General features: G+C 42.1%; 1 protein-coding gene across 1 annotated transcript in view; it reads right to left on the bottom strand.

Annotated features, from left to right (window-relative positions):
• Positions 1 to 25493, bottom strand: part of plxna4 (plexin A4) — a 322421-nt gene that overhangs the window by 25771 nt on the left and 271157 nt on the right. The window contains exons 22-28 of the mRNA XM_078165425.1: positions 24257 to 24525; positions 17964 to 18030; positions 16015 to 16161; positions 14723 to 14882; positions 9581 to 9684; positions 5342 to 5441; positions 997 to 1187 (exon numbers count right to left, since the gene is read on the bottom strand). Coding sequence (XP_078021551.1) covers positions 997 to 1187; positions 5342 to 5441; positions 9581 to 9684; positions 14723 to 14882; positions 16015 to 16161; positions 17964 to 18030; positions 24257 to 24525 — 1038 coding nt within the window. The remainder of the gene's footprint in view (positions 1 to 996; positions 1188 to 5341; positions 5442 to 9580; positions 9685 to 14722; positions 14883 to 16014; positions 16162 to 17963; positions 18031 to 24256; positions 24526 to 25493) is intronic.

Raw genomic sequence — 25493 nt, 5'->3', positions numbered from 1 at the left:
CATTGATTAGTGTTGCTCGTGAACCTCCGTGACATACGAGTCTCATTTGGTCTGTTAATAATAGCCAAACATTCACCTTTTTATTTTTATTTTATTTTTATTCACCTGCTTCGTCTTTCTGTGGCTGTTTACTGTGTGTATGAGGCACTCTGTTTCAGACTCCTGCCACTGTCTATTTACATTACATACACAGAACTGAGTTGATGTTCTGTATGTGAACTGCTAAACAAAGGCAGGCAGGGGATCAAAAATAAACTGAAATGTTCCTGAATCAAAAAAATTACTGTCTGAACATTTTCAGATCGTAGCCTCTCTTTATGTTTTACCTTCCCTGTATGCCTCTGTCTGTGTCTGATAAAATGGATGTCTTGACAGAAAAAAAAGAGGAAGAAGGTGATTTAGGAGTGGATTGGAAATTTGCATTCAGCTGTTGGATCAAAGTCACATTTCCCTCCAAACCAAATTAACTGCTTTTTTTCTGGAGGCCATTGTCGGGAGGCACATTCAAAGAGACTCATTTTATAGCCATTTCTATTTTTGCCTGATAATTTTTTTTATTACAGAAACTCCTTCGCTGGCTTCATGGATCTTTTCTTCTTTACCCTTTTTGATATGCTGCCGCGTCAACGCAACAGCAATGAAAAGAGAAAACAAACAGAAATATCTATTTTCTCTTTCTCACCTGAGGGGATAGAGGAATACATTTGAATAATGTTTCCCACTGAGATGACTCATCCAAAGTAAATATGAATATTTAAATAAAGTGAAGGGTTTCTGAGTCATGGTATCACAAGGTGAAGGTTATAGTGACCTTTTAGCCTTTCACTTGCTGAACTGCTTCGAGAAAAATAAAAATAATTTCCACGTACTGTTCAGACAACAGTAAAACTCTTTTCCTTTTTTGCTTTTTAATAACATGCCCTTCAAAATGCAACTTATCCAAATAAAGAGTGAGTGTAACAGGAGAAATAAATTATATTTTCACTTAAGGCTCACCTTGGTAGCCAGAAGTCGTGTCAGGTAGATCTCAGAGACCATCTTGCTGCCGCGGTCACCCTCCTTCTGGTCTCCATGCTCATGGTTCTTCACAAGGTGCCAAACCTTGACCCCACTCTCCAAGTCAGGAGTGATCATAGGAGTACGAGAGCGCAGGCTGTCGGGGCTTCCAGTGTACTTGATCATGTTCTCTGTGAACAAAAACATGTATTCGTTCATGTCGTGCTGGTATAACTGATCAGAAAACCACAATGTCCAACCAGTGTTTGTTTTCTTGTAGCATCAGTAAAGCTCCCATTGGTTTGTAACTTCTTACAGTGAGATATAATGGGAATCTATTTCATTAGCATTTATGTACAACTACAAAATCTGTAAACTGTTGAGTTTTTCCTGCCTGTATCAGAAAGATAAGGTCATCACAGAGAGGACACTGAGACACTGGACATAAGATCAAAAATACATATTTTTTCCTCTTACTTGTAGTGCAATTTATCAGTCTAGATTGTTTTGGTGTGAGATGCCGAGTGCTGGAGATATCGGCCATAGAGATGTCTACCTTCTCTTGAATATAATGGAACTAGATGGCACTTGGTTTGTGTTTCTCAAAGCACCAAAAACATACTTGGAAAAACTCAACAGCAATGTGTCTGAACTCATGACCTGGTTACTCAAAATAATCCACAGACCTTGTTTTGAGTTTCTTGTAAGAACTATCCTCGTTCTACTGAACTACACCCATAAACCATATCACCATGGAGAGGGAGCACGCATCTACAGCTAGCTCACCTAGCACCACTGAGCTAGCTAATTTGTGCTGTCATATGTGTGTTCATCAGATAATTAGCAATGTTATCTGTGATAAAAAGAAACCAAAGTACATCAGTATGCCATTCCTTAACTCCCCATATTGACATAGTTTTCAACTAACCCAGATACTTCTTCAGCATAAGCGAATTCCTGAAATTCAGTCATGGCTTTTGATTTTGCTGTGTCTAGCCAAGATTTTCAGTGGCCCCATCTGTCAACACCTTTGAAAAATTTCTGGTGGGCACAACTGATGACAAGGTCTGTGGATTATCATGAGTACCAGGTCAGGATTTCTGTAGAGACACATTGCCATTGGGTCTTTAAATTATTATTATTTTTGGCATTTTGAGCACTACAAGCTGAGAGAAGGCAGACATCTCTACGGCCGATATCTCCAACACTCCCCAACTCACACCAAACCAATCTAGGTTGATAAAAAGCACTATGGGAGGTAGGCCAGAGGAAAAAATGTATTTTTGATTTGGGGGGTGAACTGCCCCTTCACTCAGGGCAATGTGTGAGGTAAACAAGACGAAAATAAAGCTTACAAAAAACAAAACCCCACTAAAAATACAAATCTGTCGCTTCACTAAACAAGCGTAGAAAGCCATAACCTGCATGTCAGCAACAGAATATAGTTTTTTGGCTTGTGGCTTCCAATTTACAGGTCTGGGAGATTAGATATGAAACTTTTAGAAAGTGTGCATGGTTAATTTTTCATGGCTCCTTCTCCCAGAGACAAGACATGGCATTGGAGCCTGACACAAAATCGAACAGGTGTCAGACGAGATGAAATATGTATGGCCCACCCAATGGCCAGAGTGGTGATGACATTTCCAAACACATGGCTCAATGAATGTTTACACAGTGTGAAAAAAAATTGATCAGTGGGTGCGGTTTAGAGAGAGGAGTGGAAAAAAAAAAAGAGTGTTTTTCCACCGTGACAGAAATCAATCTGTCCAGAGAGAAAAGCAGGAGAAGTGTAAGGGGGTAGAGAGTTCAGGGAGAAAGAGACAGCTGGAGACATCAGATACAGAGAATGTGTGAGTGTCTGTGTGTGTCGACTGCTCAAAATTAATTACAGTATGATCCACTGAAAATGTTTGTCTCTGCTTTCAGGCTCCTCAGCGAGCAGTATTTAACTGAAGCTTTGTGACGAGACCTGTGTCAAGTATTCTCTGTCTTATTACTTGTATTTTTTCAAGGACGCTGGACACGTGTGACACTAAATGTCCTGTTTTTGAGGTTGTGTGGGTACAAGAGGATGTGAGCTAGGTCTTTATAGAGAGATAGATCGGGTAGTACATCCATTTTGTGTTAATGGTTTATTCAAGAAGTTAGAAAGCTGAGGCAGAGTACGATACACAGGAGAGAGATTTCTGGTTGGATTCTATTCTGATCCACACAAAGGAGGTGTTATTTTTCTCTGATGGAAACATCACATCAAAGACCGAGAGTTTCTCCTTTTATAGTCTGACTCAACATGTTACACAGTGTTTGTCTTAATCTCCACTTTCTCCACAACTTTCTCTCCTGCTCCGCTCTCCCTGCCCCTCTTCAGCAGCTATATTAAATTCAGCCTTGTCTCTTTCTTCGCTATCTGGCCATTGTACTCACGGAGAGTTCAAAGTCACTCTCAAGTACCACACCAGTTGTAAAGTGGATCACACTTGCGTTTGAAGTCAATCCCTTTTTAAAAAATTGCGGAGGGAGATATTCCTGGCCTCCTCCCTCCCTTTTCTGTTGCGCCGCTCACCTTGTCCTATCTGCTCTAATTTGGAGCCGCAGAAGCGAGGTGAGACCGTATGGAGATGAGCCCATGCTAATAATGTGGCACCACATTTGATGTGTCTGAAGTGTTTGTGGCCAGCGAGGCCGGTCCTTTGATCAGCAACTAACTTGGTGGTTTCTCTGGTTCAAGGAGACGTGGAGCAGACGGACAGGGGGAAAAAACACTGGCACACGGAAGGATGAGAGGACACACTTTGGAGACTCAAGAGGCCAGGACAACAGATGAAAAGTCTATTTGGTGTCTTGTTATGATTTAGAAATCCTTTCAGCTACTCTAAAATTGTATCTTGTTTTTCCAGGTCTGTCAATGTTGTCATGTAGGGTCCTGTGGAAGCTTGTCACCAGATTTCCACTCTCAGGTGGGCACATTCACTGCTGTGGGATCAGATCTATTCTTATTTAATACTACTGTAATTTATAGAAATATATTTGATATTTATATTTTGTCTATGATTTTATTGACTTAAATGACTTTCTCAAATGCAGTTTTGCTTATAAGGACTGCACATGTATTGGTGAATATTCTCAGTCATCCAGGTCATGGTTATGTAAGTGCTGTATCATAGGCAACTGGACAAGAAGCTTCATCAGTTCTAAATGACTGGTGCAGTGTCACAGGCTTTAAACTCTGTGTAGTAGTGACCCGTTATAAAGTCGTTGAGAAACGGCACAGTACAGGAGAGCCAGCTCGTCAGGTCAAGACTCAGCTGTCCACGTACATCTAAAGGAGAAGGGACACTCTTTCGAGGACAGCAATGTCGTCTGGCCATAGAAGAGAGATGGTTTGAAAGAGGCATGAAAGAAGCCATCTACATCAAACTGGAATGACCATCATTAAACAGAGGAGGTGGCCTGAGACACAACTTATCTCACACCTACAATGCTGTCTTGGGATCCCTCCCCAGACGACTTCACATCCATTCACACTTAGTCCCATCTTACCCTAACAACACACGATAGCCAGGTGGGTCAACAACGTGACCTTAATGACTCTGAAACTAAGAGCTCATATGTGAAATCAACGACACCCACACATAGTTTAAATCCTGCCACTCTGCACCAGTCATTAGAACTGAAGAAGCCTCTTGGATGAGAGGTGAAACGTCTTCAAGAAACTCAAGCAAGTGTAGTTGCCTACGATATAGCACTTAAGATGACCACTCATGTAGTTTCAAACATACTGTATGTGCCTGCTCTTAAATGAATCCCTCATTCTCAAATGCCCATTTGTATAGAAATTACTCATCCTTTGTTGGGTTGAATACAAGAGGAATATTTGGTGTTTTCTCGCATGCTTCTGGTGAACAAAGAATCCAAAAACGTTAAAAAATTCTTGACAAATTTAGGTAAAAGGGGTCTGGTGTAACAACAGCAAAATCACATCAAACCTCCATTTACAAACTCTCACATTTATCCAGTCGTATGCTCAATACTTCCCAAACAGGCAGCATTTTCCGACAAGGGACTAACTGAAAGTTAAACTTATCTTTGCTATGTCTAAAGCTTATCTATAGTTTTGCTGTTGTCAAACGTGGACTCCAATAACAATTCGAGAACTCTCTCCATTTCTGGATCCTTCATTCATGGGATGCATGCAAGAAAACAAATTCAAGGTAACATGTAGTGAGTAATTGATATATAAATGGCCATTTATGGGGTGAAGTATTCCTTTAGGTCTGCTGGGAAAGCAGCTCTCTGACACAGACTCTACTGACGCATGTAGATGCACAGAAACAGGTCGGCTTACCATATTTACTCGCAGAAGTTCGAGACACAGTGGAGTTGTTTACTGAATTGTAGGCTGTAACTTGCTTGGGAACCAAGGCCATTACCGCATTATCAGGTACCTGAAAAACAGACACACATGTATTATTCAAATAACTATTCAAAACAAAAGCCATTTACAGAGTTTCTTTCATTTGTGCAGATTTCTATCACAGCCAATCAGAAAACCCATAGATCACTGAGTTGGTGTCATTTTCTATATTTCCCCCCATCTATTCTGGTTTCATTTGGATAAACAAAGAATATCTTATTACCGTTATGTGCTCTATTGAGCCCACATGTACGTATGATGACTGACAGGGGGGAGGGAGAGTTTAGCAGAGCATCGTACGGGCCTGTGTGAGAGGGGATATCCCACAGTCTCTATTCAATAATAAAACCTTTCCTCTAGGGTTGGGTAGTGTGTGAGTTTAAGAGTGTGTGTGTGAAGGTGTGAAGAATCAAGTAGTGTGTGTGTGTCTGTGTTCGTCTATGTGTAAATAAGTGTGTGTAAATGAATGAATGAGCCAGTTGTGCGCCCCTCCTTTTCCCCTAGTCAGCCAAACGGGTTTCAATTAACACAACTGGGATGTGCACTGTCCCAGCCGTGCCCACACACACACACACACACACACACACTAACTATACCGCTATTCTGCATAATCTGGCTACTTGTGCTGCAGGGTAAGGCAGGGTTAATTGAAGTGATCTCTATCATAGTGTGGGTGTATGGGACAGGGAATAAGGACCAGGGGCCTTTTGTGCGTATACGTGTGTGTTTGTGTGTGTGTGCGGCAACCGGGACCTTATTAAGATTGTATCATTATGTCACCCAGTCACTCAATCTGCTCCTTATGCATAATATGTTTATATTATTGTAAGCAGGGGGCCCCACAGGGCAGATCTTGTTATTCCTTTGTGTGGAGCCCCCAACTCTCCAACACCCTCAAGCATGCTCCCTGATCACTGCTCTTATATGTTGAATGGATATAAAATGAGCAGAGCACAATAGGACATGAAAAGGAGGAGTGGCATTTGGGGAAATAGCATTTGGAGGAGAGGATAAAAACAGAGAGCAGTTTCCTGCAAAGAGAGGAGGCGGAGAGAAATGTCTCTCATTATGGGACAGAAAGATCTGATATGGCAAATGCCAAATGTTTGCTTGTAGCTACCATGTGATGTTTTCCTGTGCAAAAAAAATCAAAGTTTGTGATGCAAACTGTCACATCGTAACTGAAGGCAAACTGAGTGGGTGAGTTGGGCTAGTGGCACATCAAATCAAATCATTTAATAGAGGAGAACAAATGATTTTATTGAGTGTGCCTGGTTGGTCTTTTTAGCTTCTAATGAGGCCAGAAATATGTAGATAAGATGTCTGCAGGGCATCCCAGGACCAAATGCAGCAGCACATCCGGTTTGGCAGAATAATGGATTTGATTAGCAAAGCGACAAGATCTTCAATTAAATTACTTATAGATTTAACATTTCAATAAAATAAAGTTATAAAAACAAGAGTGGAAATGCTATGTATTGAGTTGCAGCTGCCCTTGACTTCAGTCTGACTGTGATTTTGGCGTCCCCTCCCTCCCTCGCTCTTTGCGTAGCCACCTGACAAAATTTAAGTGGATGCGAGTATTTCCTTTTTTTTTGGCTTCTGTCAAGGATAAGGCGCCCTTATTCCCTGGCCTGAAAAAATGAATTAACTTCTGTCTTCATTATCTTATCTCGGATTCGAATCAGCTCCCTAATCCATTCCACCCGCGCCTCGTACTCCAAGCCTGTTGACACTTGCTGGTGCTGACATTTAATTTAGGCACCACGCAAACTGCACTTGGAGGGGACAGTGGCTGCTTGCTTAGCTGCTCAAATTATTAACACCATGTTGACAAGGCAGGCCTGTTTTTTTTTTCCACCCGGTCTCATTTTGGCTGGCCGGATGGATAGGCGTTACTCAGAACACCTGCAGATATGAGTTTGTCTGACATTCTGCATAAAAGCTTTTCTGTGTATAATGAGTAAATGTCTTTGTATTTTGTGCAAATCTTCTTGTAACTGCCTGTTAAAATAACTAAATGCATGTGTCGCTTACTTTGCTATGCAATATATTGCTTTTTTATTGTCATTGCGTTGTCAACTTGTGTGATAAAGACATTGCAAAAGACTGTGATATTGCACTTTGAATACAGTAATAAGGTATCAAGTTAAATTCTGTCTGTAGACGGTATTTTATCTGAAATGCACTGTGCTGTTAACTCTGGCAAATCAGACAAAGCCCTTACCGTTAGGCATCGTAAGATTATTAGATTAATGCGGACAGTGTGGTACTATCTGCATGGTTAATGCCTCACCTCCACAGTTTTCCTTTTGTTGTCCATATCTCCATACAGTATAAGAAATATGCCCCTTGTGTTCAACACAATGAAATGCACCTCTTTACACATGGAAAGAAACACCACCATAGAAATGGCAGGAAGTTAATTTTAAATATTTTCCACCTCCTAGTCTTGTGGAACATGCACATGCAGCAGTGCAGACACAGAAACAGGACCAATAACTCATGGTAACAACTGAGCAAGGTCTGCCAGTTTTGTGAAATACTTTGTTAAGACAAATGATTGACTATGCACAGACTCCATATATCGAACAGCTAAACATGCCGTTTTCACTGAGGAAAAATGTATAAGTGATGCTTTATTACATTCAACTATCTGTTGGCTAATTTGTTTTTATGCTAACTTCCTGTGAAACGTTGTATAAAGTCTGTCCGAAATCTGCCGCAAAAGTTAAACGCTTTCAATGTGCTTGAAGCAAATACTGGACAGTTTAAAAGAAAAGAAAAAAATGGAAGGAGGTGTTTTGCAAACACGTGGGATATCACTGAGGTTTTCATATGAATGAATGGACCTCGAGTTGACTTGAATACGTACACAGAGCTACGTGGAAATGAGTCATGAAGGAGGAAAGCGTGACAAGATAGTTGCAGACTAAAGCCGAATGTCAGCAAGTGGTGCCAAAAAAATACTGCACGTCAGCTGCTTGGCGATGTTTTGGCTACAAGACAGATGACGTGGCACAAGCACTGTGCAAGTCTGAGTCAAAGACTGAGTGCACTTAACTATCAGTTTAATTATCGCAAGTGGCAATGTTATCACAATATTTAATAAATGTATGCATATTTTCCTCATATTGTCCAACCCTGATCCTTTCCATTGGGCTGTTAACTGTGCATGTGTGTGCATACAGTACCCTGTGTCTGTCTGTGACCACCGATGTGTCTATTCTGTACATGAAATCTATGCTAACTCTAATCCATTTCAGAAAGACGACGACACTTGGCCGGCACATCAGATTTTATCTTTCCCCCTCTCCACACATATGGGATTACTTCCAAGTATCACTGCTGTTGGTCACTTCCCTGCCTCGCCCTGCCTCACTCCCTTTCACCTGACAGATGACTCATGGTATGTGTGTGTGTGTGTGTGTGTGAGGGGTGTCCCTGTCAGCTGAGGACTTGCACAACTAAATGGCTGGAAAAGTACTTTGACTGAATTGTCCACTGAATAGTTTGGAGCTTAGAGCAGATCATGAGGTCACACAGCTTTAGAGGGAAAGGTGGAAGGGAGCTGAGGGGGCATCAGAGACAGCTAGATATACTGTAGAGAGGGATGATGGGTGGTAAGAAATAAATGTTCAAATAACTAAGCCTGTTTACATATCAGGCCTTTGTGCATGGTATCAGTTGTTTTTGTTAATGTTTCAGAGATGTGTTTCAGCATTATGTTTGTATATATCTGCTGTGAAACTGGGATGAAAACAATCATATCTTATTTTGGAAGAGAAGATGTGAATTCCTTCAAGAATGCCTTCAACTGAAAGATGTAATCTATCCATTGTAAGCTCCAGGGGATGCTAAGTCTCTGTAGATAGCGATCTTTCTTCTTTTACTCCTTTCTTCGTGAGATCTGAAACTTAACAAATCCTTTGTATTTCTCAAACTTCAAGGACTTTGAAATTTTACTGAAATATCAAAGTTAAACACACAGTATCTGTCAATTCTGATTCCAAATTATCTTTAAAAAATGTGCACACAAGTCTATAGGTGTTCCACGCCATAGGCAAACTTGGACCCAAAGGAAGCATATTATTTTTATTTTGGGCTGTGACATTAGTTTAATGCAGGTTGCATTTGTCCATATTTTAGAATATAAAGTCAAAGGCGTACCTGGTAATGGTACAGCATGTTCAGTCTCTTCCAGTCACCCTCGATCTTGGTGGTGACGTCTTCATCCTGCAGGATCATGCGCTGTCCTCGACCCTGACGCCATTCTGTGAAAAAAGATCAGAATAACACCAACTTATATTTACTGAGTACTACTCTTTTGACAGTATTTATGTTTACCATGCATTTGTTTTGCGAAGATAAGACATTCCAAATCTTGCAACTATGTTTGGAGTGCTGAAATGCCTTTAGTGCAAGAAACTATGCATTTTCTCAGCTGTGGTTTTAACCGTAACAACATGACAGATGAGCATTTGATTCTAAATTGAAAGGGTATGTTTGCAGAGACAAGCAATATTTTGAGTTAAATTCAAACACATACAACGCACATTTCAAACACATCAAAAGATTTTTATGTCAGAACATCAACAAACACCACTGACCACTACATGAGTCTCATGGCTTTGAAAACGAACATTCAGGGTGGTTTTAGGACAAGTTCACACATGGCCATAGGCAGCAGTGTTAAGCCAGGCAGGGGAAAGCCAAATTCTCAGAAAATGAGCAATCGTCACTATTTTGGTCTTAGCCACACTATTTTATCATAAACTAAAAAATACCGGACTTCTCCTTTAAGACACAACCAGACCTGCTAGAAAATAATAGAAATCACATAGACGACAACAAAACAGTAATTTTAACATATTCTGAAGTCCTTAGCTATTTCTAATGAGTTTTAATTTTAAATGGGGGGCAAGATATTTTAATCCTTTTTCATGTCTATGTCTCTGAAAACACTTTTAATGTCTCCGAACACTCAGTGCCACATACAGTAGCAATCTATTTCTCTCCATGGGCTGAAAAAAATGTCTACACTTAGAATGTAATTGTTATGAAAACATGAATCACATCAACAACAGAAAAATCATTAGAAAAAAAAGAAGAAACAATCTCTCTTTTCTAATCACCCTGCCACAAAACTAGCTGTCACTATCTCCATCGTCATCTACTGACGCCTTCCTTTGCTTTCTTCAGAACAATCACGCCACGTTGTCATGAAAAGCCTGAATGAAATCAAAAAGAGGTGAAAACACAAAATCTTTAGAGTAGGAGTAGAAATGAAAGGCGGTGTAAGACCAAGGGAGAAATGGCACACGTGAGAGACAGTAACAACAGGCGAGTTAAATTAATCATCCACTCTTCTTTTTAGAATCAAACTCTCCCTTTTAACTCCTTTCCATCTCTTTTGCTGCTGCGATCAATAGGTGTGATTACAGCTGCTTGCCCAGGGCTTGTGCACTTCCTTTTCTATCTGCAGCACCGGCCCTTACGCTCTGCTCTCTGAACACGCTATTGGTCCCTGCATTCTCCTTCTCAAACCCCCGACCACTGCTCTAAGCCCCCTGCCTCGCTGCTCTTATTGTTATTGCTGGGAGCTTTGGTGGAAACACACCAGACTCATATCCACAGCAACACTGTCTGGAATGAAAGTAAAAAGCTGCAGACTGCACATCACCTCATTTCCATACTTTTCAACAAGTAACTTCCAATGCACGTGACAGCGTCTTTCATTTAAGCAACAGGATTTACATGACCTTACAACCAAATTACATTTACGCTACATACACACCAGGCTTTCCACATCTGTGCAAGCTCAGCACAAAACAAAACAAAAGCTTTGATAGAAGCATCTCACAATGCCCCAGCAATATTATCATAAGTGAAAAAGGAAACCCATCTCAAAAACAAACAAGCAGATGATTCCTCTATTCATTCTGCAGACATCGCAGGCTTTGTGAATACGTTATTGTGTCTCTGCTCCTTGCTGAGCTTCCCACTTGCATCGGCCACTGTCATCTCCTATTCTGATCACAAACAGCAAAACAAAGCAGCAATCACTGCGGTGCATGATGAGGCCTGTCTTTGGAGGATCGACCGGAATTGTGTTAGCATCTGAAAAATCTGCAGGAAATAAAGATTCTCCTGTTGTTTTTGTCTATACAGTACATCTTCCCATAAAGATGCAAATGAGCGCCCGTCTCCAGTCGAGGCTCAGTAAACACATGAAGGAGTGAGAAAAAAGAGAAAGGAATAAATAAAAGAATAAACTTAGTGTGAAACCAGAGCAAACTGAGATTACTTCAATTCCCAAATCCAGTGGTCGCTGCTCAGTAGGAAGAGTGTGTATGTGATTGTGTGTGTACAGACTTGTGTTTAGAGTCACACACAGCCAAAAAGATAAGGGCTTTGGGGAGTGTATGGAAGCTGATGGTGAAGAGAAAGGCTGAAGGTGACTGTTGTACTCCACAGAGATGCACGATACACATTTGCTACTGGTAACACGCACACAAAGACACACACACACACACACACACACATACACGGGGTCGAGCGTCTTTGTTCTTACGCCACATCCTCTCTGAAAACCCAATGGAGGACTATGGATTGAATAAAAAAAAACAATATCTGGGACAACAACACTCCTGGCCAATCTGTCCCAGGACAGACCTGCCACAATCTCATTATTCTTATCAGCAATTGCAATCAAGCTGTGCGTGTGTGTGTGTGTATGGGTGTGTGTGTACATCAGAGATCATGAGAGCCACTAGCACCTTTTACACTGCCCGGGAATTTCATGCGGCTATTCCACCTTGCTGTTCTGTATAAAAGGTACAATCGTGGAATGGGGGAGCAGAGTTGTCTCGCTGGAACGTCTGTAGAAAAGGATCAACCGACAGGACCATGGATGGGACAGATGTGACGTTTTGATGACATCTTATGTGTGCTATACTGCTAGGACATTTAAAAGCAGCTTGCAGCAGTTAGCAGCTAACTCAAAGAAGAAGAATAGTGACTGAAAAATGTCTGTAAATTCGGCAGACACTTAAGTCCGTAAACTCCTTACCTTCCAGGCAGGGGATAGGATCTGCCGCCATGTTACAGGGTGGGTAAATGATTGTTATTGCCATGTTAAGCCATTGTTATTGTCTATACAGTGCAGGAAGCTGACGTGTATGTTATATGCCACACTTAAGGGTGACGCTGTTGTGTTATATGTCACATATATATCAAGCCTTTTTGCTTCGATGATGCTAGCATGCTGTCTAAAATCAGCCACTGGAGCGACTTGATGCTACCGTTGTTTAGTTCTGTGTAAGAATGCAAAGGCGCAATAAAGGAGGGACTTTTTAGCTGTGATGTCTTAGTAAAAAGGGTTACTGATATAACCTTTATATTATCAGACCGCTTTAAAAATTTAAGTGTCAAAATAACAAATGGAAGGACCTGTTTCACTGAAGCATCATCGTCAACGTAAATAACACAAGGCCTATGACAAGTACTAATTACAACAGCATGACTTGCAAATTAAAAGAAAACCCACAGGCGTGAAACAAAACGTCAATCATGTTCATGTCTGTTTATGTACTTATGATTAGAGGAGAACTTTCTTCTAATCTGTGTCAGCACGTCGGATACCTACTGCATACACATGTTCTCTTGTGAGCTTGTATTTAGTCATTCCCCCTCTCTCTCTCACTCGAAATCACACACATACAGAGCGAGTGGCCGGCTAACTCTGACAATTTCCAATTCCCTTTCGTAATAAAGCAATAATAGAACAACACATCCTGCCCAAAGGGGGCCATAAAACAATTTTATCCAGGGGTGTTGTCAAAAGGCTAAACCAATCTCTTCACTTAGCTATCACACAGGCAGATTCCCCACAGTATGCACTCAGCCCCATCTACGATCCAGGGTTGGTTATAAATATGCTATTACGAACACACAACAGGGGCCCAGAAAATCCATCTGGCAATATTAAACTATAAAAACCACAGTGCATGGTGCAGAATGCCTGTAGATATCAGCAGACAAACAATCGTGGATAACATTGTTATGCTGTGTGTCTGTGCACATGTACTTTTAACACACACGCACAAGGTGTACCCAGCCCCCTGATCACTGGGTGTCTGGCAGAAAAGGTATATCATTGGAGTCTTCCTTATGAGAGGCACCTTGAAGTAATTTGCAAATATATTAGACCTGAGTTAGATGCAATTGAGATACCAAAGAAACACAATTACACAACTCGGGGAAAACAACTTCATACTGTAGATGCCCACAGGGGTCATAAATGGCAACCCACGCCTGCATTCATGTAATCAAGTCCTTCCTGTACGTCGTATCCTCCTCCTTAGAAAGTAAGAAAGACAGAAAGTAAGAAAGAAAGGGAGGAGGAACACTGGGAAAATGATTTTGTTGGGAAGAGATCACTGAGTGTCTCAATTGATTAGCTGATCAATCATCTGACTCAGACGCTAGTCGACATGAGAGTCGATCGATGGGAAGTTTGGGGAGGGGAGAGACCACTCTCAGACATCTGAGCCAACAGAGCCAGGATGTCAAGTCTCCTGAGGTTGGAAAGAAAGCTACTTCTCTATATCTAAGAAGACTTGTACTTTTTAAGAGGGGCTGGGAGGGGTGGGGAAGCCTTTGTAAAAATCAATGGGTGTCTAAGTTCAGCCTGCTTTTCTCCAGGCACATAGATGGGAAGCACTGCGTGGTTAGAAATGTTTTGACAAGATGTACGGTAACTACAATGATGCGCTAGAGCAAGACTACAATTGTGGAAACTAGAATTAGACATATCTCTTGATAAACACATAAATACATGAACAACCAGTTGTGACAGGACAAAACAGAAGGTAACTTTTGTTATTAGACTCTCCTGCATGGTGAACAGAAGGTTTCTGTAATGCACCAAAAGCCCTATTTGCAAAGACTAGTATTATCTGGGGACCTCTGGTCTTTTCAAATGATTGCAGAGGTTGTCTGTGATCTTTGTCCCGTGCAAATCTGCCATGTCTGTATGCTCATAGTGCTGTTTAGTGTTTCTGTGTTGTGTTGAGTGGAGTTACAAATGACTGTGCACATCATATCTGTGGGATAATGTCAGTAAATTTGAGTAAAATACAGACTTTGCTTTTCCTGTGAGAATGTGCCGCACAAAGCAGTTACCTGGGGGGTAATTTTGAAATAACATGGAGTCCCCAGGTAATACTAGTGCTGCACAAACAGGACTAAAGATGGCTGTTTAAATGCTTTTCCCACACTATTTATATATAACAGGACAAAGATTCGTACCCAGGTCCATGTCGGAGGCTTTTAGGCGGTGGGAGTGAGGGACATTCTTGTAGATGGCGTCCAGGATCTTCTCCTTCACCTGGCTGATGGTATCACAGTTCAGCACCTTCACCTGGATCTCCGGGCTCTTCTCATTCTCTGGGTGGATGCAGTTCACCACCTGGAAGAGAAATACAAACAAGACTGCCCAGTGAGACGCTATCCCAAGTACTGACTGCCGTTTTAAAAGAAAACTTCTGTTATATTTCACATGTGGGAAATGTTTTCTGGGTATCTGAGAAAAGATAAAAGCATCTCTCCAAGTTGATTTGGTGCAAAGGATAAATTGTGCTATATCTAATGCATGTTTAATCGCTTGTAGAGAAGAGGTTTGTGTGTTTTATGTTAATAATGTTGACTGCACAGTGGATTGGTGCTCAGATGGAACTGAAATAATTTTGTGCTCGCCAAAGGGTCTTTGAGAGAATTGCAGGAAAAGAAAAGATCATCCACCAGGGAAACGGCTTTTTCCTCAGAGCTTGAAGGGAGGCAGCAATGTGTTACCTCAATGATGAGCAGTAAACCAGCTAATTATAATATTATTAGCATATTCATCAGCTCTGTCTCCAGGTGTTGGTGGAATTATCCGAAATTACGAGATGAGCACAAATACACATAACTGAGAGGGTCAACGTGTTATCTTTACTCTTCAAGTGTGGTTTCTACATGTGTCTACATGTTGTGGGAAGTGGGGTGGTGGTGAGTACTGATGATTACGTTGTAAAAAGACAATCTGAGGCAAATTTCCAGGATGTTTTTTGTTTTTTGCCCTATCACAGTTCACCACAGACATCGAGTATGAAAATCTGTACTCTCAAAATGTAGAGTACAAACAGATGTGACACTAGAAAAGGAAGACGTAAGCACTAAACAGTGTCTGAGTTTCCCCCGCTCAAACAAACACGTCAGAGTGGAGCGAAGACAACAACAGACAGACTCTGGAACGAGAGGTTCCAGAAGGAGAGAGCTTCAGCGTCTCTCTGCTTGTGCAGACATATACACATGCATAGTCTCTTTCCTCCCTCCTCATCCTGAAGCCCTGCTCTTTCTCATGACAGCTCGACTCTCAACAGGAAGTGAGGTCGCCACTCCTGTGGCCCCTGCATGTCAAGCGTGACAACGACAACTTTATGTCACGTTGCTCATCTCATGACCGACAACCCATAACCACCCTTTTTCCCTCCTCTTGTCCCTGAAAGCATATTAAGTATCCCCTTTCAGCCCTTGGACCCCCAGGCCGGTGAACCCCTTACCAGCGTCTTGTAGTCAATCTGTTGTCTGATGAGCTTGTCCTCGCTGAGCGAGTAGCGTGCCTCTCCTGTGATGGAGTCAATGGGGCCTTTTTCCATCTGCTGCTTGATGGCACAGAAGAGGGAGAAGAGGGGTTCACCGGCACACTCCTGCAAAGAGAAGAGAGAGGAACAAATAAAAAGTTTGGGAGGGAGGAAGAAAACTTTGAAGTCATTTCAACACTTGACTCACTGACAACAAAGTTTAAGAATGTCAGAGAAAATATCTATCTGAAATGTTGTAGTTGCTTTTTGTCATGTGTCTCAGGCTGCCTCACCGCCAGAGTTGCTGAGCAAGACCTCTGTTCTCCTAAATTAAAGAAAATTGTACCACCTATCAATATATAAACTTTGCTGAAATGAAGCCACAGTTGGGGAAAGATTTAATGGATAAACAGTGAAAAAAGCAACCCCCGTCTTCCCTCCTGAAAACACTGTTGTTTATCAAACAGAAGAGATTGGCCATTTATCATTGTTTCATTCTCCTCCCAGCTGCAGTAAAGGGGCCAGTGGAGAGATGGAGGAGAAAAACAGGATGAGAGTGACTTGGTTTTTTTTTACATTCAAGGGTGGATAGGAGAGGTGAGTTTTGCTTTTAGTGAATGCTGATGCTGTGTGGAGTCAAAGGTACTCCTCCTTCATGGCACATCCACATCAGTGTTACATGCTAGGTGACAAAGGACGACAAATCATCTAACGAATTTTAGAAGAACACTGGCTTTTAATAAATAATAAATTAAAATGGAAATGCTATGAAACCAACAGCTATATTCATTAACCTAATTATAACTAAAATACAGATCTGCTCTCGTTTAGAGAGAAGAAATAGACTTCTTAGCAGATTTCTTTCACACTTCATCATAGGGATTTTTCCATTTATCAGTGGAGGCATTAACACAAGCAGTTTTGGGGAGTAGTGAACTACATGTAATTAAATTAATAGTTCAACTACATTATGTAGTAGCCTACTGGGACTTTGCGCCCTGACCTATTTGGAGAGCCCCTTAGTCCTTGTGGTGCTGCTAGCTTTGTGGTACCCATTGGCCTTTTAGATTACGTGTATATACTGTATATACTGAGATCATGTGACACTTAGATTGCACACAGCTGGACTGAATTTAACCAATTACGTGACTTATGAAGGTAACTGGCCTCATAAAATCTTCAGTATGGGCTTTATAGCACAGGTTGTTTTTTTATTCATTCATATTTATTTCTAAAATCCAAATAAAAAATCTATTTAAATTACAGTTTGTGATGCAGCAAAGGGGGTGAGAACCTCTACTGCATAAATAGGACAGACCACCTGTAGAGGTATGAGGTACTCAAAGCTCAAGGCCAGGTAGACTGTTCACACAGTTTCTGAATGGGGCCCAAGGTTTTATAAAATCTCTTAATGGAGCCGTTGAGGGTGCTTGTGATTTTTTACAGCTCAATGTTCTACATCATATCTTTGATCCACTGGCTGTGTGATGGAGGGGTTATTCTTTGTGTATTTTTGAGGCAGTTTTACAGTCTCAAAAGGACATGGAGGACTAATAGAGGTCTATTACAATTACCTGCTACTGTGTCCAAGCAATTGACAAATCTTAGTAAAAAATACAGCCATTAACTATCAGTGAAAGTCATAGATTAAATAAAATCACAGAATTAGCTGTGAACTTTTATTTTGACAAAATGAGAGCATTTTTGTCACCATAAATTGATGCAGAAAAGGCAAAAATTGGTGCATAAAAAAACATCAGAATGCAGAAAATTGTTGCAGAAAAAAGTGTGTTATGCTCTCTTTTTTTAATGGAGGACCCCAAATCTCCCATCTCATATGCCAGCAAAGGTGGCGACAGTGATTTAATCAACTTGGTTAGGACTAGAACTAAACTACTTGAGAGTTGAAACAAATATTAAAGACTTACCTTCAGAAACTTGTAGAGGAGAAACGTGAACCAGTTGGTCAGCATTTTCTCTGCCACAGACTCGGTCCTGCAAACACACAGACACAAAGCACATAATGAACATATGATCCCGCATGCTCTTATTACCGTCATAAATATTCAACGGCGTCATCAAATATTCTGCTAAAAATGATGACCACCACTAATGAATAGGCTTTCGCTACACAAATATAATTGCAAAGACAAGAATTGAGAGAGCCTTTGCACATATGATGGCCTTTCAGACAATCTTTCGGCTGGCTTTTATGCTCAGGCACGCCAAGGGCAGCTCGTCGACGGCGGCGGGGATTTTAATATGAGGCAAAGCAATTAAAAGCCTTTATTTGATCCCAGTGGATTGATGTCGTTAGGGGCTGGAGCGGCTCTGTAATAACACTGGCCTCATTATCAAGCGCTCCCTTGCCTATTCACTGGACTAACACTTGATCCGTGCACAATAGAAAGTGAATGAATACATCTCCCTCTCTTTCTCTGCCTGGCATCCATGCTCCACTGGTGTGGCAAAATGGTGTGTGTCTGCATCTGTGTGTGTGTGTGTGTGTGTGTGTGTGTGTGTGTGTCTGTGTTGACCTGGGCCAACAGTGTGATTGATCCCGTGTGAATGACTAATCTGCATACATAATAACAACAGCGGTGGTGGCGACGGGAGAAAGAGGAGAGGCGAGGATCGGATATCCTTTGACAGCAACCTCCTTGACCAGCAGCAGGGGTGTGTGGGTAATCTGTCAGAACACCTCAAACACACACACCCACACACCCCCTCTGCTTTCAACGAGCAACTACCATAGGCATCAATATTTCAGGATTAGTGTGCATTGTGTGTGTAGGTTTTGTCCCGTGTTTCAGCTGCCACCTGCAGCCCTCCCACCTTTCACCATTCAGACAGCCTCTTTAAGGAGCTCCGCATTGAGGCATGAGGGGGGATATAATGTCCGCTGTGCCAGTGGGCCGGCCTGGCAACCCCCACCAACACTGGCACAACACCTGGGGGGGATTAACTTCCTGCCGCTCGCTGTGCCCACACTTTTATATTGCCGCCCCTCCCGCCCTTCCTCCGTCCACAGATCCAAGGGTCAACAAGGTCACGTTTCATCTTTTCTTTCATGTGTCCTTGCGGTCTTCCTCCCTCCCTCTGGCTTCCCCACTCTGGATCCTGTAATCATACACACTTCCAAATCCTCTCCATTTCTACAAATGTAGCCCATCTATCAAAGGGATGAAAGGAGCATGGAGAAAGGAGGAGGTGCTCAGGGAAGGAAGGAGGGAGGGAGCAATGGAAGGGAAATGAATGAGAAGAAATGGCTTGGCTGAGTCTGCCCTTCCCTTTTCTTCTATTTAAACTTCCCTTTTCTTACTCACTTCCAATAGATATTGTGTTTTTGTGTGCCTGTGTAAGTGGACAAGTGTGCGGCTGTTTTAAGACTACCGTGCAAAAAGCACAAATTAATCCCACTGCGTATGTATTCAGAAATTACCATGTGTGCTGACTAGTGTTTATTGTGTGTGTGTGTGTGTGAGCATGCTTCTGGCAGCGGGTGCCGGCCCTGCTGTAATAAGAAGTCTTGGCACAGCCCCACTGGTTTGCTTATGCTCATTCTCGATCACAGCACAGCGTATAGGGAACAAGGATAAAAACGCCTCTGCTTCAACATCTAACGTTAGCGTTTGGTATTACAAGTTTCAAACAATCTTCCCCATACCTCCACTCAGCTGCTAACAAACACAGCGCAACCTATGTTTGGGTTAATGCAATGAAATGTGCCGTGGCGTGTTGGCATGGTCAGGCTTGCCTACTTGGCAGCCAGTCAGAGGGGCAGTGGGCATTGAGAATGATCTAGAGCAGAGGGGACCTGGCAGTGCTTAGTTCCCCCTGATTACCGAGGTAGAGTTGATGGGAATCCGTGCTTCATCACACATTAACATTTTTGGTTGGCCATAGCTGCCAGTAACATGCATTTGTGTATCTGTATGAAATGGGCACTTTCTAGAAAACTGTTATTTCCTGGACGACTGTGAGTCTTTGATATGAGCGTAAAACATAACCAACAAAGCCATAACAAAATTAAAGGTGCTCTTCTGTCCATATAATCAAATCAAACAGCCTCTCTTCTTCACTGATATTTCTTTGGTTTGCACTTCAGACTGATGCGTCAATGCAATTACTTGCAGATACTTTGCAGATTAATGCCAACTGTTTTTCCCCCCAGTAAGTAGCACCTTCAAATGCTTATATTGAGAAATGCCTTCGACAGTCTATCATCAAAATTCTTTATTTATTTATTTAACTGACTGCTCATTTCGACACTACATACTGTTTTAAGACAGTAAAGAGGCCCTTTCACCATATCTTTACGTCCTTTCGTAAACAAGTGAATTTAGAAAAGGTTCTGTCAAGACTCCATTTTCAGTTTCACTTGAAAGCCAACATGCTTAAAGTGTGGAAAACTTTAAATACCTCAGTGCAGTTCTGGACTCCCAGGGGATCTTCTTTGGAAACACTGAGCATATTTTCAATACATGCTAACAACTCTAGTGACTCTATCTTCTTGGTAAACTAATGGTCTCGGTGTCAGTCAGCAGATTTTAGAACAAGTCTACAAATCTATGGTTAAGGATATTTTAACTTTCCCCATCCAGCCTGCCATGGTCACCTAAATTGTACATCTAAGAATGAAATCTCTGGGATTGTGTCGATGGCAAGCAAATTAATTGGCAAACCCCAAAAGCCCTTGACCCAACTCTTAACAGACAGGAAGAGGGGGAAAGGGAGGAGTATTCTGGTAGATAGCTCAAATCCTCTCTTTAGCTAGTTTGGGGCACTATTGACTGTTGTCAGTCACGTGTGTTTATAATCTGTGACGTCATCAATACACCATTTTGAAAGTATAGCTACAGTTTGAGTTCCAGTTAACAACACGGCTGAGTGAGTTATACAACCCATTAAGCCGCCAAACTGGAGAATCAGAAGTAAGTGAGAATACTGCACTGGATAATAAAGATATATTCTATTCTATTCTAGTCAAAGAGGAGCAATGGCAGCTGTGTTAACCGTACATGTAACTGCATCTGAGAGTCCCCTGGTTAAAGCAGTGCAGCATGAGATCGGTAATCATTTCCATTTTCCACTCTGCCTCCCAGTTAGGAACACTGGTCATCACAGAGACGGCTAGCTGTGGACATTGATTTGTAAATGCATACATACACATGAAGGTAGATTTTCTTATGGTGAAACAGGGGGGGCTTTAAACCTGTGTGATGATTGTGTATCCACGTTGGAGCACAAGCAAGAATGCAAGAACGTATTGGGCTTTCATCTTTTGACCAATATCAAAACTTGTATTCTGACACATCAAGTGCAGCCAAACTAAAACTAAAAGGCTATGGAAAGGCTGTTCAGCTCTGCATGATGGGAAGAGGGATGGTGGTGGTGGGGAGGAATGGAGGGAAGAGAGGAGTTACAGGAGGAGAATGCAGCAAGGAATGCGACAGATGGTTGTGGAAGGCTCTCGTTAGTTAGCTTGCCTGGTGGTTGTGCTTCAGCACAGGTTGAGATGGGACAGATGGAAGGATGTGTGTTTGTGTGTGGAGGGAGAGGAAAAAGACACACACGCACACACACACGTACACACACAGATTTCTTGGAAGAGGAGGCAGTGGGTAGCCGTGCTCAGATGCTGTGCCAGAGACACCCTGCTCACGCACTTTAAGCATTGATTTAGCAATCAAGAAAACAGGGGAGGGGGAAGAGGAGGGGAAGAAGAGCTGGGAATATAGATTGAGAGAGCGAGTATAAGAGAGGAAGGGAGAGATAAAGATAGTGACGGTGTGACACAGGCGGCACAAGCATCAGAAGTGAAGACAAATAGAGGAGAGAGCAGTGGAGAGTGAGCAGAGGCAGGTAGCGAGGGAGAATAACACTCAGAATGAGCAAACATGGTGAAAGAAAGGGAAGAAAGAACAGACAGAACAAATTAAAGGGAGAGAAGAGGAGAGGTAGGGGTGCTATCTCTCCAGACAAGATTAAGCTTCATCTTCACAGCCTTATGCCTGTGTTTCTGGGCTATTTTCAGCTGCTATCCAAGGACACGCCAGTCAGCCCACACTATGGGGTGGCGTAGCTTGCTCACACTGCCTCATCACATCTGAAATGCATGCTGGGATGCTGAAGGACTAACAAGCGCATCGAAGGAGGAAGAATGAGATGAAGACAGTTTGATCAGTGCGCATCACAATCGTGTGTATGACAAATGGGCAATCAAACTGGGCGTGCATTTGTTGTAAACATGTGCTCTCCCCTCCAGTGCTGGCTGAATGCGATGGCATTTTCCCCAGGTTTTCCTTCTCCCTCTCCCTTGATGACGAGGGAGGGGGAGAGAAAGTGTGAAGGACTGTGTGTTTTTTTTGGTACTTTGCTTTAAGAACAGTTTGTCTTTGCAGCACTTAGAGCAACTATTTCTTTGAGGATTTAACCCTAAATTCACTTTAAATCATAATCTGACATGACATTAATCAATGATATGTGGGTATTGTCACCCAATCGCCCACATTAAATGTTGGCATAAGACATTTCTGCTAACCACAGGCAGCAAAAACACTAAAACTTTAATTTTCAACAATGCTGTGGTTCATGTGTGGTTATGTTTAGGCACAAAACCATCATGCTTTGGCTTAGAATTTCCAGTTTTGGTGCCACAATCACAGCTGGAAATAGCGCCAGTGTCTTGCAAAAAACAAAAAAACTGTTTTGGTGGTACAATCGCCGCTGGAAAGTGAGCCGATGACTCACTAAACAACAGTCTGTTTTGTTGTTTGTTGGTCTCTAACACTGGTCTGCAGCTTAGCAGCTGTCTCACCTCGATGTCACGCCACCCACCATCCCCTCCACCTCCTGATGGCAAAGTAAGCTCATATACACATAACCACAAGTACATCGCTTAAGAAATATGGTACCTATGAAATGTACAAATATAATGCCATCATTGTCTTCTGGTGATGCTGATTACTTTAAACTAAGTGATCAAAGTAATCTCTACTTGTCTGCAAGCCCCAGCAGTCAGCTTTCCTCACTCGGTGACACAGCTTTAAGTGTCTCCATTGTCCTTGACTACCTCTCCCTGTCTGTGGTACACGCGCCATCTCGTGTTGTATCTACTGCCAGGATCAGCGGTTACTCCATTGTTTAGTGGCTGCACCGAGCTCGGTGAGCTCTGGCTGCAATTAATCATGCCTCCTGCCCAGACAGCATTAATCTCTCTCTGCATCACCAAGTAGCATCTAAACAGCCTCTCATGAGATGAATATGCCCACCGTCTTGCGGATGGTAAGAGGAAGGCATTCATTTTAAGGTCTCCTCGCATAATATATGCTTGTTGTATTTGTGTGTGTGTATATACTGGCAGAGATGAGTTTTTAGCTGGAGGGAAAATCTGAATTTTAATTGAAACAAGGACAACAAATTAATTTGTGACATGCCTGTCAACTCATCTGGGGGGTGTCATGACTTGACCAATGACCCCAAGCGAAACGACATATATACTATATGTATAGACATGCAGGAGCACATCACAGGCATACAGCTGTGAGGGAGCCGGTTTATTCAAGTAACCATAATCATCACATTTACCAAACACCGCAGGCAGGAAGCGTAATCACATACAGTGCTGTGTTCAAGTGCGTGCCATTAAAGCTTTGACTACGAATCCAAGGGAGAATTGTGATTGTGCCAGAGTGCGAGCTTTCAGAGTTCTCCTTTTTTCCATAAATGAGTATTTTCTTTTCTCTTGAGCTATTTGAAATTGGATTCACTGCTAATTAATCATAATTATTTTGCTAATGATGTGCATGGCAATGCACTCTGGTGTCTCAGAGACAGAGCCAGCAATTCAAGGTCACGGAAGTTAATCCAAACATGTCACAGATACGGACAGAGGCACAGATAGAGAGGCATTTCCTGTCCTTGATAGTAAAGGGTTGACATTAACCGGTATAACACTTTATCTCTATCCCCAACCAAGCTCAATAGAAGGCTAAATTTAGAGAAGTTGAATGTGTGTGACAGTTCAGTGTTTAAATATGTAGGAAAGGACCTCTGACTATTTATCAGTGGGAAAAAGAAGGAGAGGAATTGAGTTGGACAGTTCCTGCTTGGTTCAGAATATGCAGCACATCAAAAAATGGTCACTACCAGCTGTGTAAATTTAAGCACTTGTTAGACAGCGAAGGGAGTCAAGTTAAACTCTGTGCCTGGTTCTCACCTGCGGAGCAGCAGCTTGGGGTGGTTCTTGCTCTCAAGGTTGCGGTCTATGAGGTCGGACAGCAGGTGCTTTAGGACATCAGTGGCGTACTCCAACTTGCTCTGCAGCACTGTCATGATCAGTGAGGCCACGTTGCCGCGGTCCCTCATGGAGAAACCACGCTGGGCCTCGAGCGTGCGAATAAAACACAGCAGGAAGACCTTGTTGTTAATGAGCTGGCCGAAGAGTTTCAGCCCTTTCTCTACTTGCTCCTGGCGGTAGCCTGGCACCTGTTAGGAAAGAGGAGAAATGTTCATTTGACTGAGACACATTAAAAATAACAAGGAGGGGGAAAAAAGTAAAGTGTCTGTGTGGCACATTCATGGTGGTGTCACATGGATCCAATTAGTCATCACTTCCTTTGAATGTAGTATTAGCACTCTGCCTCTCTAATTAGATACTTTTTATGGAGGCAACTTTAACATTGGTTTAACTGTGTAAACACAGTGCATACAACAATATATTTAGATCAGGTTCATAGATATGTTAACTCACTAGCAAATCTGAATGGGAATAAATCAAAGTAACAGTAAATTCAGGTATAGTTCCTCTATTTAAAAGTGCAGTTATCAGTTCATAAATACATCTTTATGTATAAGAATGAAAAGACGAGAGAAACAGAAAGAGATAAGGAATAAAGAATCTGGGGAGATGGGGAGTTTAACATCTTCCAGCTTTTGTTACGTTTAGTCTGAAGGTTGAGAATAAAGGCAGGAAAACACTGAGCCTCTGGAGGGAATGTTTATTACGTCGATGGCGCTCTGTTCCACACTAATGCAAGTAGAAAGGGAGTGCAGTGATGTGAATTCCCCTCATCTGAGCCCAGATTGTCCCTGCACCATTTATACTAGTCACTTGCTGCACACGCTTTTCCTCTCAATTTTTTTTCATAAATAGCACCTATTGAGATTACGTTTTTTTTTGTTGTTTTTTTTATCTGTCAAGAGCACTCGTGGCAAGACAGCATCTCTCTGTACCCAATGCAGCTGTCAACCAGCATATGTTCTGTCTTTTACCTTTCCTGGAGGAACCCCTTGTAATCTGCTGGGAGCTATTGTTAAGTTGCAAGTCTAATTTCATACCGCCTGACAAGATGTGTACAGTGTTCGTGTGTGCACGTGTTTCAAGTGTGCATATACAAAATGTACAAGCGTGTCAGAACATGCACACATGAAAATCTGGGAAAACTGGGAAATGC

The sequence above is a fragment of the Epinephelus lanceolatus genome, chromosome 23 (genome assembly GCF_041903045.1).
Source record: "Epinephelus lanceolatus isolate andai-2023 chromosome 23, ASM4190304v1, whole genome shotgun sequence".
Classification (NCBI taxonomy): domain Eukaryota; kingdom Metazoa; phylum Chordata; class Actinopteri; order Perciformes; family Serranidae; genus Epinephelus; species Epinephelus lanceolatus.
Note: the sequence above shows the minus strand (reverse complement) of the source record. Positions and strands in the feature narration are given on the sequence as shown.